Genomic DNA, 18,262 nt, shown 5'->3' with positions numbered 1-18,262 from the left:
TATTTCTATAAAGTATAAATAATGGGATATTACAGAGAAGCTTCATAAAGCATTAAATAAATGTTATGCATAAGTATAATCCAAAACTACCCTTGTTGCAGAATATTCTTAAGTGTCCCACGATAAAATAAAAGCTCAGTTTTGGAGGTATATGATAATTGATTTGTTTAGTGGCATTAAGCCCATCAGCTCCTAAAAGTGCTTGGTGAATGCTACAGTCTGATAAGTTGAAACCAATGACTGTATATATTAAAACACTCTATTAGTCTCGCCCCTTCTCCCCCATGTCATTAAAGGTGAGCCTCAGCTGCAAGGCAACAGCCAACTCCCTCTTCTCCTTTCCTTACCCTAAGGGACCTCCAGTCCCAGGAAGGCACCATTCGTAAACAAAGGCCCTGCTCCAATACTTTGAAAGGGCATCCTACTTTCCTCCCCTCAATGCAATCACTGATCAGACTGGGTGGGGGAGAGCTATTTAGAAAAACCTTGGCTTTTACCTACCCACTAGTGTTACACCAGTGATTACCTCAAGGAAAAGAGGAACGAAGGGTGCAATTTGAAAGTATTTGAACAGGGCCAAAGGTTGTCTTGGAGAGCTTGATCTCCAAGGATATGACAAATAGGATTCAACGGGAGAGGGGAAAAAACGTTCAGCTGTGTATCTCCATCTAATTTCACTTTGCAACATGAAGCACAAGGAACAAGGGGCAATTGGATTGGATGCTTAAATAATTATCTAAAAACTAACAAGTACATGCTTACAATCAGAATAGATAAGTCTGCTCACATGCTTCTCTGATTACTTTTGGAAGCTGAGCAATTATTGTGGGTCATTGTGAGATGAGAGGGAGGTTTTAGCCTGGGACAGTGCTAGGTGAGGGGGACCATGGCATCGCCAAGAGGAGCACTCATGGAGGTGCTCAGAGGCCAGTCAACTGAAGGACTGAAGCTCAGGTCCAACGTGGTCCGAGTCTTTGTCAGCTCCACATTTACAGGTGGGTGTATTTTCATGACGGCATGGGCTCAGTATTTTCATAATGGTATGGGTTCAGTATTTTCATTGTAATACGGGCTCAGCCTCGCTTTATAACACAAGGCATATACAGTTGTGGCCAAATATATTGGCACCCTTGCACATAAATAATTTCCTATTTCTTCTAAAATAAGTTGAAATTGAAGAAAACCTTTGGTCCCCACACCTTATTGGATTTTCAACATTGCATAACCAATTTTATTTTTGTAAACTTAAAATAGAAAAAGAAGACAAATGGCATTGACAAAATGATTGGCACACCGGAGCTAGTATTTGGTTGCACAGCCTTTGGCCAAGATAACTTCAGACAAACTTCTTGTAGCCATCAATGAGCTTGTGGCCCCTTTCCACAGATTTTTCCAAATTTGAGGGGTACCCTCCACCAGCTGCCATTTTCAGCTCTTGCTATAATTTATGGATGGGATTCAGGTCTGGCCACACCAGAACAGTCCAGCATCTCTTATTGAACCCTTTTTGATGTGTGCTTCCTGGTTCATTATGAAACACGGGACTGCTCTGGAGTGGCCATTGAAGAGTCCGGATCAGATTATTATTATATATTTTTTTTACCTTTTATTTATACAGGTTTTTCCTCATTGAGATAACATCTCTTTCTCAATAGAGACCTGGTCCAATAGCAGCAGGGGGAACAAAGCTTCAGACAAAACAACTTACATACACTAACACAACATGAAACAAAACTATACACACACATACAGTACAACAATTACATATTACGTTAAAAAACAAATGTCTTGACTAAAAAACAGTTGTCCTAAAGACAATTACACTCTTCTATGATATTTACATCGATCAAGTGTTTAATCTTCACCAACAACACTTGATCAATTTTTTAAATGTTCAGGAGAGTTCCAGGACCTGAGTAACTAAAACTATTTCTACCTAAACCTGTTCTAATTCTTGGTCCTGTTAAAAGCAAATGACAATGGGACCGTAATTTATATTTATTTACCGACCTGATCAAAAAAGAACAGAGAAAATTGTATTTTACTCAATATGGTTTCATAAATCAGTGTATACCAGTGTTTAAGCCTACGCAAGGCCAATGACGACGAGCCATCAGTACTGTAGCGATCACAATGATTTGTAAGACGTTTTTAATTTGTAATGAACCTGAGGGCCGCATGATATACTGAATCAAGTGCTCTCAGGGTAGTGGTTGAGGCCTGCATATATATATAGTGGGGCAAAAAGTATTTAGTCAGCCACCAATTGTGCAAGTTCTCCCACTTAAAAAGATGAGAGGCCTGTAATTTTCATCATAGGTACACTTCAACTATGACAGACAAAATGAGAAAAAAAAATCCCGAAAATCACATTGTAGGATTTTTTATGAATTTATTTGCAAATTAAATCTGAGAATAGGTTTTTATTACCGGCAAAAGGCTTGTTTTTCTCTGGAGGCCAGGAAGAAGCTGCTACTATGTACATTACTGATGTTAAATTCTCTTTGGGCATTTTCAAAAGCTAAAGATAAACTACTACCACTTGAATAAAGAACAGTATCGTCTACATATAAATTAACATCTGCTGTTTCAATATAATCCCCAATGTTGTTGATATACAAAATGAACAACAGTGGGCCAAGAATAGAACCTTGCAGAACACCTGAGCGCAACTCTATGGACTCAGATTTACAACCATCCGCCATTACACATTGTGTACGATTTGATAGGGAATTTATAAACCAATCTAGACCATGACCAGTAATTCCACAACATTTTAACCTTTGCACTAACACGGCATGGTCCACAGTGTCAAATTCCTTTGACAAATTAATAAAGACACGCAATGTAACTTCTTGTCAAGAACACAGTGGATGTCATTAAAAACATTTAATGTTGCTGAAACAGTGCTGTGGCCAGACCTAAGCTTGATTGCATTCCATTTAAGATGTTGTTTTCTTGGAGGTAGGCCTTCAGCTGCCTACTAAGGACTCCAGTACCTTTGACAGTACAGACAATGTTGATATGGGTCGATAGTTGTCAAGTAGCGAAGGATCTCCACCTTCCAGGAGAGGCATTACAAAAGCAGATTTCCATAACTTGGGGATTTCCTTAACATCAAATGTGAGGTTAAAAATACATGTTAAGGGGGAGCAATGATGTCTACAGCTAGGTGTAGGAAACTGGGATCATCAGGGCCAGGGAATTTTTTCTTCTATATCTTTCATGGCTTTACGCACTTCTGAAACAGAGAAGGATGAAAAGAGAACCTGGCAACGGAGAGCACAGGGGTGTCAGGTAATTTCATAAGAGGCTCAATTATACCTTTTGATCTTCTCAAATAAACTGCTTGCATCTAGAAAATGCTGATGTAAGGCTGTCAGAGTGGAGGTTCTCTCAATTACAATCTGTGTGTCTACCAACAATTGTTTGGGAAGCTGTGTATCTTTTTTGCACTCCAAACCATTCACTACTTGCCAAAATTTGGATGGATTATTTAAATGATCTGAAGTAGATTTCAGGTAGTGGTCTGCTTTCAATTTACGGATCATAGCCACACCCATATTTCGAAGACGTATCACATCCATAACTTATGGTGAGACTTATGGTGAGAGCTGAAAACAGCAGTTGAACATTGAAGAATTAAAGCACTTTGCTGCTGAAAGTGGGCAAATATGCCAGTAGAAAGGTGCAGCAAACTCATTGGTAGCTCCAAAAAGCATTTGGTTGGCAATTATCTAGGCCAAAGGCTGTGCAACCAAATACAAGCTCCGGAGTGCCAATAACTTTCTCCATGCATTTATTCTCTAAACTAAAACTTAAGTTTACAAAAATACAATTGGTTCTGCAATGTTGAAAATCCAATAACAAGATGTGGAGACCGTTTTTTTCAATGGCAACTTATTTTAAAAGAAATAGGGAATAATTTAAGAAAAGTGGAAGGGTGCCAATATATTTGGCCGCAACTGAATTGATCAGAGATGTGATTATTCCTTATTTAGCAGATGCTACATCATCGCTACAACGGCCCAGCCATTGTATCTGTTTTGAAAGAATCACATCCCTAATTTGTAGGGGCGCAACTTTGGTTTTAGAAGTTGGGAGGACATAACAACCTACCCGAAAGCTCAGAGGTGTCAACATGGTCCTGAAGCACACCGTTGCCTCGTTTTGTATCACATTCCAAGTCATCTGGGGGGGACAAAAATGACATTTCAGAATGTGGGGTCCTGTCCCCAGTGAAAGTTGCACCCCTGCTAATTTGTCATCTTTCAGTGAATAGCCTTGTGTTTAGTTTTGGGTAACACTGCAAACCTAGTGTGTTTCTGACCTGATGTGACCGTTGGCAGATATGAGCAGTGAAAGGAATGCCTTATTGGACAAAACCTATCCTGAACTTCAAGCTTTTTGTCAGAGTCAGGGCTTAGTGTTTGAGGTGAGTAGCAGTACATTACTGGCCGCCATCAGACACATGTCAATTAATTCTAATTTCATATGAATTCAGAGATCATTATTCGGTGAAGTGTGATGTTAGTGTTGTTGGAGGAACTTTTGTATTTAGTTCTTTATCCCTGAAGGTTGTGGATATGAGATGGGGTCTCCAGGATGCAATTGCTGTGGACCACATGACCACAGAACTGTGTCTTCAGGAAATCGAGGCTTGCAAGAAAGTATCCGTAGGACCAAGTTTCATTGTAAGTGTTGTTCAATACTGTTCCTCTAGCACAGGGGTCCAACTCCGATCCTGGAGAGCTACAGGCTTTTCTTCTAACCCATGACATGAAATAACTGTTGCCCAGACTGAAGACTGATCATTTGAAACCAGTATCCCAACGTTTGTTCCACGTTGGTTCAATGTAATTCCATTGAAATGATGCGCAAACAATGTTGATCCAACCAGTGTACCCAGTGGGATGTAAGTGCTGTCTGCTGTGCTGGATCAAAAACCTGCACACATACTAGCTCGCCAGGACAGGAGTTGGAGAACCCTGCACAAATGTTAATTGGCTCTTCTTTTCCTTGAATTCAATGGTTCTTGAAATATATAATTCCAGCAGGGTGTTATGTGTTTTGATTTCATTTGATTCGATATGTCTCCTTGTTCTCAAGGCTCTGCTGGGGAACCGGTATGGTCACCGCCCTATCCCCCGTGTCCTCCCAGGAAAACAATTTGAGGTGCTGCTGTCCAAGCTACCACAGGACCAAGTGGGGCTTCTCCACCAATGGTTCAGGAAAGACAACAATGCTGTTCCTCCCGTCTACGTTCTTCAGCCAATCACAACTCTGTTGCCCCACTACAATGACCTTCAGCCTGAGAGAAGGCCGCTGCAGGATGACAGTGTCATTTCCTGGCGCTACACAGAGGCTCGATTATTGCAGCTTCTACGCACTGCGGCCGTGCAGGCTGAAGAAAACGGGGATATAACTGTTGAACAAAAACACCAGTTCTTCAAATCTGGTCAGAGCTTGCCAATGTCTTGGACCAGTCATGTTAGAATAGGAGCGAGCTAAAAACCTGTTATGTTCTGCTTTGTGATGTGTAGACAAGTGTTGCTAGATTCAGTCTTGGTGGCTTTCTAGTTACATTTCCACTTAAACTACTATCTATTCGCAATGACTTGGTAGCTTATTTGCTCATTAGTTGTATCTTATTGTAGAAAATCCACATTTTGTAGAACCAGTCAACCCATTTTCTGGTGTTCTCCCTCCTCCATAGTGGCGGAGCATGAGATAGAGGAGGGTCTGCGAATGCCAGATGGGGACGAGAGCGAGCCCTCCGCCATCCTCTTCGTGCGGGAGCTACCTCACTTGCGTAAGAAGGACAGCCCGAAGCGGCTGGCCCAGTACATGGATGTGACGGCGGATGGCCTGCTGGATACCGAGGCTCAGGACCTCCTCTCAGGCCTCAAGTCGCGTCTCTTCGCTGCCTCGCCGGGCATCCTCAACCTGCACAGTGTGGAGTTGTGCAAGGGAGCCATCGAGCCCAGCTGCAAGGAGCATGCCCAGTACCTGGAGAGCCTCTGCGAGCAGCTCGTGTCCCAGACGAAGGCCCACATTGCCAGGAGGGTTGGTTCGTCAGTGGAGGCTGGTACAGTGATGACGAATGGGGCAAGAGGAGGAGATATAAGTCAGAGGAAGGGGGAAGAGGACAGAGGCTGGCTGCTCCAGGAGCTTAGTCACCACATGGCTTTGAGTGCCGGGAAGTGTTCGAGCGTCTTTCGCGGCAGGGAGGGGCTCCTTGGGAAGATCTGCCTGGCCATGTGGGAACACACCAACACCCGCCACGCGCCCCTGGTGGTGCATGGGCCACCGGGTGTGGGCAAGACAACGCTGCTCTGCAAGCTGGCACAGGAGATGCGTGGCCTCCTGGACCCCAGGGCTGTGGTGGTGCTCAGGTTGCTGGGGACGTCGGCAGAGAGCTCCGACCTGGGCCGTGTCCTCCAGAGTGTCTGTTTCCAGATCTGCTCTGTGTTCAGTTTGTCGACTCCCACCCCAATAACAGCACACACGCGTGAGGACCTGGTGAGGTTTTTCCATGGCCTTCTAGCTGAGGTGTCGGAGCGAGGAGACACACTTCTTCTCATACTAGACTCCCTGGACCAATTGTCCTCGGCCACCCAGGGCCAGAAACTCCACTGGCTACCCAAAGACATCCCCCCCAATGTCCATTTGGTGGTGTCCACCGCAGACACAGGCTCTCCAGTTTTGGCTAACCTTCGGAGAACAGTCGAGGTGCCGGGAAATTTCTTTGAAGTAGAACCCCTATCATGTGACCAGGGTAGAGAGATCATGGATGCCTACATGAGGGAAGCGCAACGAAGCCTGACTCCAGAACAGTGTGAAGTGGTACTGTGTAGCTTTCAGCTGAGTGGAAATCCTCTGCATCTGAAGCTACTGCTGGACATGGCCAGGCGATGGGCGTCCTATACCCCCGTGACTGACCTTGCCCTGAGCAGTAGTGCACAGGAAGTGATGTCACAGCTACTCCAGGCCCTTGAGGAGAGGCATGGGAAGCAACTGGTTGGCGCAGCTTTGGGATATATCATCTCTGCTAGGTGAGGTGTTCGTGTACATACACAGATGCACAGTCCACAGGAGGCTTGTGAGGGGAGGACGGCTCATAATAGCTGGAATGGAGTGAATGGAATGGTATATGTTTGATGTGTTTGATTCCATTTATTTCCATTCCAGCCATTATTATGAGCATGTCCTCCACAATTAATGTGCCACCAGCCACCTGTGACGCACATACACATGCCCACACACACCTGGTGCATTAACCGACAATACAACATTGATATTTCAATCAATAGACCACTGGAATATCAAGTCAGAGTCATACTTTAACCTGCAGACAATCCATATGACAAATTCCCAGATCAAAAGCTGCCGTATTTCCCCCCCTTATCACAGGCTCATACATTGGGGTTAGAAATTAAAATCCATCCTTCTATTTATAATGATTTATTTTCCAAATGATTATTACTCATTCTGTTCTCCAGGGGTAGTCTATCAGAGGCAGAGCTGCGTGATATCTTGTCCCTTGATAACAATGTCCTGGCTGAAGTCTACCAGTACTGGCTTCCCCCCAACCACTCCCTCATCCGCCTCCCCCCTCTACTGTGGGTGCGCCTCAGGCACGACTTGGGAGAACTCCTCGTGGAGGGACAGGCCAATGGCGTCACGGTGCTCGACTTCCACCACAAGTAAAGATCCTCTCTATATATCTCAGCCAAACAGGTTTAGGGGCTGGTGTTCCAAACCCAGATTAAGCCAATTTCTTTTTGCTAAAAATCTATTTTAATCATGTAGATTTTCCATTGAGCATGCTTCCAGTTCAGTAGTAGGCCTAATCCATGTCCGGGAAACCGGACAATACTTGTATTGATCTGCTTATGGCAGAACTTCCCATCCTGTACTTTGTCTGTGCAATTTAATATGGTAATAGGCTGTTGACTGAAACTGTGCGAGAGAGGTACCAGAGGTCAGAGCAGCAGGCTGACAGACACAGGGTCCTTGCTGAGTACTTCTTGGGTAGATGGAGCCAAGGCCGATTCAAAGCTGTCCTCCTACCTCCACTGACGACCACATTGGACGCTGACCGCAAGGTAACAGAATGATGGGATTTCAGTTCAGTTCCTATGATGACATAGAATGGCACCTCAAAGAACCCTTAGATGTGTTTTCAATAATAATTGGTGTACTCCTCTAGTCATTACAGTGTAAAATACAAGGGCCAACTCAGATAATTCTTGAAGCCATTTTGTTAGCTATTTAGCAGCCTTATTGCTTGGGGGATATAAGCTGTTCAGGAGCCTGTTGGTGTCAAACTTGATGCACCGGTACCGCTTGCCGTGCGGAAGCAGAGAGAACAGTCTATGACTTGAGTGGCTGGAATCATTAACAATTTTCCTGGCCTTCCTTTTACACTGCCTGATATAGAGGTCCAGGATGGCAGGGAGCTCGGCCCCAGTGATGTACAGGGCTGTCCGCACCACCCTCTGTAGCGCCATGCGAACAAGGCCGTAGCACCTCAACAGAGTGCCGGCCATGATTTGCAAACCAAGTGCAAACTGATTTTACAGATAGAATCGCGTGAGAATGTCTGCAGTCAGACGTCCACCAGGGTGGTCAACTAAAACAGACTTCCCCGAACAAACGGCAGATGAATGGTAGATCAACATTCGGTGCGGTGTGTGTGTGTGTGGTCCATTTGAGCTGGATAAAAGTCTCTGACCCTCAGGGCCTTTTTAGAGGGAGCACAATACAAAAAAAAATATTACAGTAAATAAGAACTGAAACTAAGGAAGAAAAATTGATAGAGATGCACAAGAGGACATGTTTTCCACTTAATTAAATGGACGGCGCTTTTGATACTACCTTGAAGCTAACCGGATGTGTTTCCATAGTGAAGATGTTTCCGCGGGTTAGTTGTGTCGTGTTGAATCATTAACGTACACCTGTCTACTCTCTCCCCTGGCATGTTGCCAAGGTGCCCCCTCAGCCCCTGTGGTTCGCTGAAGGAGTGGCAAATGTCATAAAGCTGCAGGAGCTGCCCTACCACCTCCTCCACGCAGGCCTCTGGGAGGAGCTGCGCCAGGAGGTCATTGGTAAGGCCACATGCCCCAAGGGAGTGCAAAAGTCAATGGTGGGAAGAGCCAATACTGGCAGACAGACTTGGCTGATTTGAATTCTCTTATTGTTGATGTCAGGAAGTTGTCTTACTGTGTATGATGATGTCATATTACGAAGTCTACCTTTAAGCTGCGACTCTTTGCCCCACAGGCAGTAGTGAGTGGCTGTACTGTAAGACTCTGACCTGTGGCGTGGCCAGTGTCATTGAGGACCTGACCCTCTGCACCGAGCTCATGGACTGCCCTGAGACTCAACTGATCCGAGACACTTTCATTCTCCTCAAGCCCACCCTGGACTTTCTAGATGGACAGATGGGTCAGATGAGTCAGGGGGGGGGGTTATCGTAGTCGAGTGTTACATGGTCAATTAATGCATGTTCTGTTGGGTTTAAATCTGTCCGGTTTCAGATAAAGTAGCTGGATCCCTATTTCACATATTTATGAGCGATGCAACAAAAAAATAATTCATAGATCAAAAGAGAATGAGTGCTAACTGTAGGGTAGGTTATTGATGATTCTAGTCCCTCTGGCTTGGAACCAAAAACATTGACATTATACTTGGTTGGGTGATACTGTATCAGGAGAGCCTTCTCTTCACACTGTCTCACCAACCATCTCACTCTGTTTTAATACTGTTTCCTCTCCAAAGATCCCTCCCTCTTCTACACAGAGGTCTTGGCCAGGCTCCACTCCTTCGCTGAGATGTACCCTTCACTGATAGGACGACTCTGCTGCCAGTGTCACGACTGGCTCTCGTGCTGTCCCGACCCCATCCTTGTCCCCAAGTGCGCCTTCCTCCAGCCTCCAGGGGGAGCGCTAAAGACAACGCTTGCTGGTTTCCAGAAAGGTTTGTACACATAGTGTAGGATTCGCCTGTTCATTGCAATTGAGCCCGGTAGTAGGATGAAGTAGCCACCAGATGCTGATCCAAGGTCAGTCTGTATTTCACATCTCCAATGGTTAATGTTAGGATATGGCATGGGTAAGCTGATCTTACATCTGTGCTTAAGGACAGCTTCTTGTCTGTCTGTCTGAAGGGGTCACAGCCCTGGATATTTGCCCAGAGAGAGGGATCCTGCTTGCAGGCTCAGAGGACGGGAAGGTGATTGCCTGGGACCTCAATGATCTAGAGGTCATCCAAACCTTAGTGGGACACACAGGTGAGGGCGAGGGTGTGTGAGTGAGTGTATTTGAGTTTGTAATTAATCACTGTCAAGCGTATCCACATTCTGCTTATTCTTGCAAATTCTTTCTCTGTGTGTCTACTTATTTATGCTCTTCAGCTAAGGTGCTATCCGTGAGAGTGATTGACAGCGGTGATCACTGTCTCTCATTGGCTGCTGACGGGAGTCTGAGGAAGTGGAGCCTGCTGAGTGGCAGGCAGCTGTACTGTACCCAGGAGGCGGTGTCCATTAACTCCTTACCTTCCACCACACACATCCATGTGTCTGAGGAGAGGGCGCTTGTCTTCACCCACTCTGGAGGCCAAGTATGACATACATGTGAAGGGGTTAATTGTCTTCTATCAAATACATTTTCTTTGAGGAATTTTCCTTCAAATGCATCTTTTCAATCATTCTGTTTCCAACCTTTTTTATATTTGCATATTTACATTATGTACTCCCCCAAAATATTATCATCTGCCCTTTAACCAAAGTAACGCTTCTGCTTTACCTGCAGGTGAAAGTGTGGCATCTTAACACAACAGAACTACTCTTCCAAGTCAAAGATACCGGTGTCTCCATTATTCTTGGATTTTTGAACGGAATGGTCGTCTCCCTCTCAGACGGAGGACTTGTCACATTTTCCCACCCCTCCGCCGAGGACAAGACAGCGCAGATACATTTGGAAAAATCTTCACATAGGTTGACCCTGACGGCAACCCTTACACTGCAAAAACATGGCCGACTACTTATAGCATCAAAGGAGGGCTTCCTATATCAGGTACAAATTGTCGAAACATGTCCTGTAGGAGGATGATTCAATTTCCTATAGATAGACCGTATTTCTGATTTTAATGGCATAATTGGTTTCTCATCGCATTCTGTTCGACCATCTGTCATTTGTAGGTTTCCAGCACTGAACAGGACAGACAGTCACAGTGGACTCTGAGACAGACAGTCACAGAGCTTCCAGTCTGTGCAACCTTCCTCTCCGCCTCAGATGACGAAAGGATACTTTTGGCAGGTAGCAGTACTACAGTACAGGAGGACCTTAGTGTCAATGCCATTCATGGGGTTCCTCCTATGTAGCCTACCTCTGTGTCTCTATGGTTCAGTGGGTTGGAGTAGAGTTTCATTCCCATATGGGCCACATACAGTGCATTCGGTAAGTATTCAGACCCCTTTACTTTTTCCACATTTTGATACAATACAGCCTTATTCTAAAATGGATTTAAATCGTTTTTTTCCCTCATCGATCTACACACAATACACCATAATGACAAAACAAAAACATTTTTTTTTAAATGTTTGCAAGTGTGTGGCTGTGTGCTTAGGGTCGTTGTCCTGTTGCAAGGTGAACCTTCACCCCAGTCTGAGATCCTAAACACTCTGGCGCTGGTTTTCATCAAGGATCTCTCTGTACTTTGCTCCATTCATCTTTCCCTTGATCCTGACAAGTCTCCCGGTCCCTTCTGCTGAAAAACATCCCCACAGCATGATACTTCCACCACCATGCTTCACTGTAGGGATGGTGGCAGGTTTCCTCCAGAAATGACACTGGGCATTCAGGCCGAAAAGTTCAATCTTGGTTTCATCACACCAGAGAATCTTGTTTCTCATGGTCAGTGTCCTTTAGGTGCTTTTTGGCAAACGTGCCTTTTACTGAGGAGTGGCTTCCGTCTGGCCACTTTACCATAAAGATTGGTAGAGTGCCGCAGAGATGGTTGTCCTTCTGGAAGGTTCTGCCATCTCCACAGAGGAACTCAGGAGCTCTTTCAGAGTGACGGGTTCTTGGTCATCTCACTGACCAAGGCCCTTCTCCCCCGATTGCTCAGTTTGGCCGGGCGGCCAGCTCTAGGAAGAGTCTTGGTGGCTCCAAGCTTCTTCCATTTAAGAATGATGGATGCCATTTTGTTCTTGGGGACCTTCAATGCTGCAGAAATATTTGTGTACCCTTCCCAGATCTGCGCCTTGACACAATCCTGTCTCGGAGCTCTACGGACAATTCCTTCGACCTCATGGCTCGGTTTCTGCTCTGACATGCACTGTCAGCTGTGGGACTTTATATAGATAGGTGTGTGCCTTTCCAAGTCATGTCAAATCAATTGAATTTACCACAGGTGGACTCCAATGAAGTTGTAGAAATGTCTCAAAGATGAAACAGGATGCACCTGAGCTCAATTTTGAGTGTCATAGCAAAGGGTCTGAATACTTATGTAAATAAGGTATTTCTTTAAAAAAAATATAAATTAGCAAAAATGTCTAAACCTGTTTTCGCTTTGTCATTATGGGGTATTGTGTGTAGATTGATGAAAAAAAAAACATAAGGAATCCATTTTAGAATAAGGTTGTAACGTAACAAAATGTGGAAAAAGTCCAGGGGTTTGAATACTTTCCGAATGCACTGTGTAGCCTGGTCCTAGATCAGTTCATGCTGTCTTGCTGACTTTTTGACTATGGGAATTAGCAAGACAGCACAAACAGATCTGGGACCAGGCTAGGCCACATATACTGAATGTGTTTAACTGTAAAAGTGTCTGGCAAATGACTATTATATACAGTAATATTCATATCATTACAGGCTGTGAGAGGACACTGGTCCTTTTCCATAGAGAGTCCGACTGTGTCCAGAGCTTCCTGGATCTGCACCATGAGGACACGGTGTTGTGTGCCTGTGTGTCGAGCGACAGCAGAGTGGTCGTCTCGGGCTCTGAGGACCAGACAATACGGGTCAGTACTGGTTTATTGGTACACATGAAAATGATGCACTTGTATACAACTTGTTTCTAGACTGTAATGTACTTATTCATATAGATGGCAAGTCACATACTGGGCTTATTCAAAGAAGTCACTTGTTCCCAATGACGAACTTTGACCCAAATATCTTGATCCCAGATCTGTTTGTGCGTTTTTGCCAACTTCTATGGTCATTGGTATAGCTGCAACGTTGATGAAACATCCCTAGATAATGTGGCCTTGTGAAATCCTACGCTTCTAAATTGTGCCCCAAATATACACTGAGTGTATTGAGTTGCATCGCCAACGCTTCCCACAGTTGTGTCAAGTTGGCTGGATGTCCTTTGGGTGGTGGATCATTCTTGATACACACGGGAAACTGTTGAGCGTGAAAAACACAGCAGCGTTGCAGATCTTGACACAAACCGGTGCACCTGGCGCCTACTAGTTGGCAAGACGGCACAAACAGATCTGGGACCAGGCTAACATTGATCCACTCTGCTTTTTACAGGTGTGGTCTATAACCACGGGAAACCTCCTTGACTCTTTCCTTGGCATGGATGCCCCTGTCACCACTCTGGCTCTGTATGAGGGCACTGTCGTCTCCGCCTCCTCCTCAGCCTACTACCTGAAGCTGTGGCATCTGCCCTCACCCAACGACCCTCAGCAGAGACCCAAAGGCTGTATTCCAGCCGGATGCCCTCAGGTTGCCCTCACTAAAGATGGCGACACGGTGTACTATGTTAGAAACATAGGCCAGAAAGAAGTGATTACATGGAATTGTCACACAGGTAAAAAAATACATATGTGCACCTTATGTTTGGGTGAAAAGTATGAACTACGTGAAAATTGTCAAGCAAAGGTTCATAGGGATATATTTATCATAGAGAAAGAATAAGAAATAATGTTACAAATGGGAGTGTATAATGTGAACCTAGAGGGGCTAAGGGACATGTCTCATTGTATGTTTTCAATATCCACATGCAACACGGAGAATAATTGCTTGCATTTGACAATGGGGGTTCTGTTAAAGAGAATCTCTCTCCTGTTTGTCTCAGGCTCTTCCACTGACACCATGGCCGTCTCTGCTGAGGTGTGCTGCCTAGAGCTGGCCCAGCACAAGAAACTCCTCTTCTGTGGCCTCACGACTGGCACGGTCCTCATCTACCCCCTAGCCTTCCCCAAAGAGACCCTGTGCATTCCACCTCCTGAGACCCTGCCCACGGTGCGCTGCATGGCCATTGGCGGCCAGGAGAAGCACATGGCCGTGGCCTACGAGGACTCAGTGTGTCTGTTCGAGATCACGGCTAGGGACAGTTTCCCCAGCGTGGAGGGGCCCGCCGCAAAGTTTGCCCTCTCCCTGCTCCACTCGCCCGTCTCCTCCATGGCCCTGCTCCCAGACTGTAGGCTGCTGTACGGGACGGCCTGCGGGGAGGTCTGTAGCATGATTGGCCTACGTTACCCATAATGCTCTGTAGGCCTACAAGATATTTGGTTTTAACTTAGTAAAGATGTTGCTGAAGCTAACATTGTGTTCTGTCTCCTTATTAATATAAGGTCACCATGTACGACTTCAAGTCCACTTCAACCGCCACCCTGGATGGCCACCGCAGCAGGGTCAACTGCGTGACGACCAGCAACTGGGGGACGCACGCCCTGGTGGGCTCAGAGGATGCCGTGCAGAGGCTGTGGGGGCTGACCCCCCTGGTACTGGATCACACCATGGAGTACAAGGTCAGAGGTTAAAGGTCAACGGTCTAGTCAGGGAGGATCTATTTTTCAGACACACCTCAGATTGACTCATTGACATAAATGTGTTTGTACCTTTTGAAATACAGGGGTTCTTGTTTGAAGGGGTTCTCTGTGCAGCGTTCTCTGAGAGTGACAAGCACGTCTTCACCGGATCACAGGATAGAACTATTAAAGTCTGGGATGTTGCTAGTGGTATGTGCTCACTACATTTCTCTATTTGAGTTTTTTTGAGAATTTTACATTGTTTACTGCTAATAGGAATAAATGTTGCTCGCTACTATTTCAAACCATATCTCAAACCCATATTGGTATACACAAATGAACACTAAATCTTGTGTATCCTTGTTTTGTCCCAGGGAGTCTGTTATTTGTCCAGTATGTCTACGCTCCTGTCACCAAAATGTTGACCTACAGGAATGGCTTCGTGGCAATTTCCCAGCTGGGCTACGTCATCAAGGAAGGATTCCGCTGTCCGGATGACGTCTGTCCGGAATACAACCCACTCCGGAATATCAACGCACACTACAGGGTCACGTCCCGGCAGAAGAGTGCAGACAGCCCTCACAGCGTCATCACAAAGATCCCTGAGTACAATCCTGCTCAGTTTAACTTCATGGCCCTGATGCTCAAGAGCAAACCCTCTCACTCATGCCAACTGTTGTAAGGAAACTGACATAACATAACAGACATAGTGTCAATTGTAGAGATCTAGCGTCATATACGGTTCTGTGTGCTGCTACTGTATACAGTAAGTTGAGTTCAGTTTCCCACACTGAATTATATGAAAATAGGGCCAATGTATGTCAGCTCATTTCACTTGCTTTAAATCAGCTATGCACATTACTTATTATAAATCATTCTGTGAAATGTAGGGATTTGTATTAGCATATGTTCATCACATGGCACGTAGAGATGACATATATACAAACTGTTACAAAATGCCGTGATTATGTGTAAAAGCATCAATATATAGAACATTTAAGGGCTAGTTGCTGTACAAAGCACACGTATACACTGAGTGTACAAAACATTAGGAACACCGGCTCCTTCAATGACAGACTGACCAGATTAATCCAGGTGAAAGCTATGATTCCTTATTGATGTCACTTGCTAAATCCACTTCTCATGGAAATTACCACCAGGGACTCAGTCAAACATTAAATTACTCATTCTTTATTATCAGCAAGCTGGAGAGGTTCCAACCAACTTCATGCACCATAGTACACGTTGGTCGGGAGATCTGCCGGGGCAGTCCCCTTAGTTCTCTTATAGTTATATTTGCATGATTTAGCTTATTCATAATTAATTCATCATTAACGTTTGGTTCATACATGTGACCGACCAATACCTCACAAGGCTTCTTCTCACTGGTGTGAGGGTGTCAAGAACTGCAAAATTACTGTTTTTTTCATGCTCAACAGTTTCCTGTGTGTATCGAGAATGGTCCACCACCCAAAGGACATCCAGCCAATTTGACACAACTGTGGGAAGCATTGGCGTCAACATGGGCCAGCATCCCTGTGTAATGCTTTCGACACCTTATAGAGTCCATTCCCCGACAAATTGAGGCTGTTCTGAGGGCAAAAGGGGGTGTCTCTCAATATTAGGAAGGTGTTCCTAATGTTTTGTATACTCTGTGTAGAAAGGTTCAAATATTGTAGAATGCTAAAACAAAATAATCTGACATTTCCTGTTGCTGGAAATCATATATTTAATAATTCATGTCTTTGCCTTCCGGCTTGCAATGAAAAACCCAGCGACAATTAAAATCTGAGTTTCAATAACATACAAAAATCAAGGTGTACCACACAGTGCTCTCTTGAACAACCTTTTGACATTAAAGTACAGAGATTCACAGTGTGTACGGACTACTTCTGTTCAAAGTTGTTGGTAAACAACTCCAATGGACCAAGAGGAGGGCCCTCTCATTTGTTAATGAAGTCCCAGGAACAGGGTACCAAACATTGCTCTCTAGTCTTTCTCTAGTGAAGGAAGGTTCTCTTCCACCATCTTGTTTCCCCCTCTGTTGGGCCTTTCTTCATGCGAGACACCTGGCAAGATGCCAAAGTGATCATACACGGCTTGCAAGAAAAAGACACAAAAACTTGGTACATGATGAGAAATAAGGTTGGGCAATCTACAAACATGCCTACAATCACTCATATTTTCAAGTCCTTTTGAAAGCACCGTCTTTCTGTTTATTTAGAAAGCATTGCCTTTCTTTTTTTGTATAGACAATTTACCAAAAAAAATCATCTTTAACATAACCAACATATTACACAAAAAACACACATGCAAAACACAAATACATATTTAAATGATATGCTTTTTCATGGTCATGATTATTTTAAGTGTCCTTAAAGAAACACAAGACTCGTTCCCATGTCTTTTTGGAGTCTGTATTATTTTTCTCCAGCCTCTTTGCGAACACGATTTCATGCAACGTTTTAATCAAAATGTTCATCCACTCCGTGAACACTAGCTCATTAGAGCTTTTCCAATGTAAAGCATTGCCTTCCTTTTCTCTGTGACTTGTGTAGCTTCCTATGTGTTTCTGCTTGTTCTCAACTGAACTTATACTGTATATCTTGAAATGTGATTAAATATATTATTGGAGAGCTAATCTAATTGTGTTTTTTATGGCCCCTCTGCAGCTGACAATTCACAAAAAATGTACATGATATAATTGTATACATTGTATATTTGTACATGCCATCTTCTTACTGGTCCTGCATACAGTTGATTCCTAATGACTTGAAATTGACATTTGTTGCCTTCACTGGGGCATAAAGACATCCAGAGCAAGTAAAAACAAATATATTTAAATTGGGACTGCTAAATTGTATTTCACTCGAAAGGGATTTTCACTTGTCTGATCTGCACTTCTCCGGGATCGACTATGTTTGGAATATCCAGCCAAGCAAACTAAACATGTCCCAATCAAATTCAAATGTGAACTACTGAGCCATGTCTTACCTCTAAGCAGAGCAGACCCACGGTAATCCCTCCATTAGGAAGAGGTTCTGTCTCCCCCACCACACAACCTTATCCAGGCAGCCAGCGGTGTACACGCTCGCCCCTGCCGAACTCCCCTCCATACTCTGGGCCTCATAGCCACACATGGTGTTGAACACGGTGAAAATACAGTGGATATAACATTCGTAAGCATGACTGTTGGGTGTGCAGGATTTTGTTCCGGCCTTGCTCTAAAACCCCTGATTCGGATACAAAGCCAACTCATGAATTATAGTGAATAAACTTGATTTAAACATTTCCAGGTTTAGATTGAGTTGCTTCACTGCAGTTCCGTCATTCTGTTCTATGATAGTAGGTTGTGCTAAATTGCTCTTGGATTCTGCTAATACAGGAAGTATTTCAGCAGTCCGCTGTCCATTATTCTGTCAGTATGCAGTGCGTAGTGTTGTGGTCTATTTCTTCCAATTTCATTATCATAGCAAAGGTTGTTCCCAAAGGTTA

At 44.4% G+C, this 18,262-nt stretch overlaps 1 protein-coding gene across 1 annotated transcript; it reads left to right on the top strand.

The window, feature by feature from the left end:
* The first annotated feature begins 841 nt into the window (after window positions 1–841).
* Window positions 842–17,383, top strand: nwd1 (NACHT and WD repeat domain containing 1). The gene is made up of 20 exons (XM_055862023.1): window positions 842–995; window positions 4,350–4,435; window positions 4,578–4,694; window positions 5,110–5,458; window positions 5,717–7,055; window positions 7,503–7,706; window positions 7,949–8,108; window positions 8,993–9,110; window positions 9,286–9,450; window positions 9,784–9,981; window positions 10,172–10,294; window positions 10,418–10,623; window positions 10,815–11,078; window positions 11,204–11,321; window positions 12,879–13,027; window positions 13,545–13,851; window positions 14,092–14,468; window positions 14,591–14,767; window positions 14,872–14,977; window positions 15,142–17,383. Exons 1-20 carry the CDS (start codon window positions 887–889, stop codon window positions 15,447–15,449), a joined length of 4,980 nt encoding a protein of 1,659 aa, XP_055717998.1. The 5' UTR covers window positions 842–886; the 3' UTR covers window positions 15,450–17,383.
* Window positions 17,384–18,262: the final 879 nt, after the last annotated feature.

Source organism: Salvelinus fontinalis, chromosome 14, assembly GCF_029448725.1.
Source record: "Salvelinus fontinalis isolate EN_2023a chromosome 14, ASM2944872v1, whole genome shotgun sequence".
Lineage (NCBI taxonomy): Eukaryota > Metazoa > Chordata > Actinopteri > Salmoniformes > Salmonidae > Salvelinus > Salvelinus fontinalis.
Note: the sequence above shows the minus strand (reverse complement) of the source record. Positions and strands in the feature narration are given on the sequence as shown.

What these genes read in the sequence shown, in the direction of transcription:
- nwd1 (XM_055862023.1), top strand. Translation starts at nt 887, where the DNA reads ATGGCATCGCCAAGAGGAGCACTCATGGAGGTGCTCAGAGGCCAGTCA. An exon ending in AACCTTAGTGGGACACACAG is followed by an intron (nt 10,295 to 10,417) that starts GTGAGGGCGAGG and finishes TATGCTCTTCAG; the next exon opens with CTAAGGTGCTATCCGTGAGA. An exon ending in CGAAAGGATACTTTTGGCAG is followed by an intron (nt 11,322 to 12,878) that starts GTAGCAGTACTA and finishes ATATCATTACAG; the next exon opens with GCTGTGAGAGGACACTGGTC.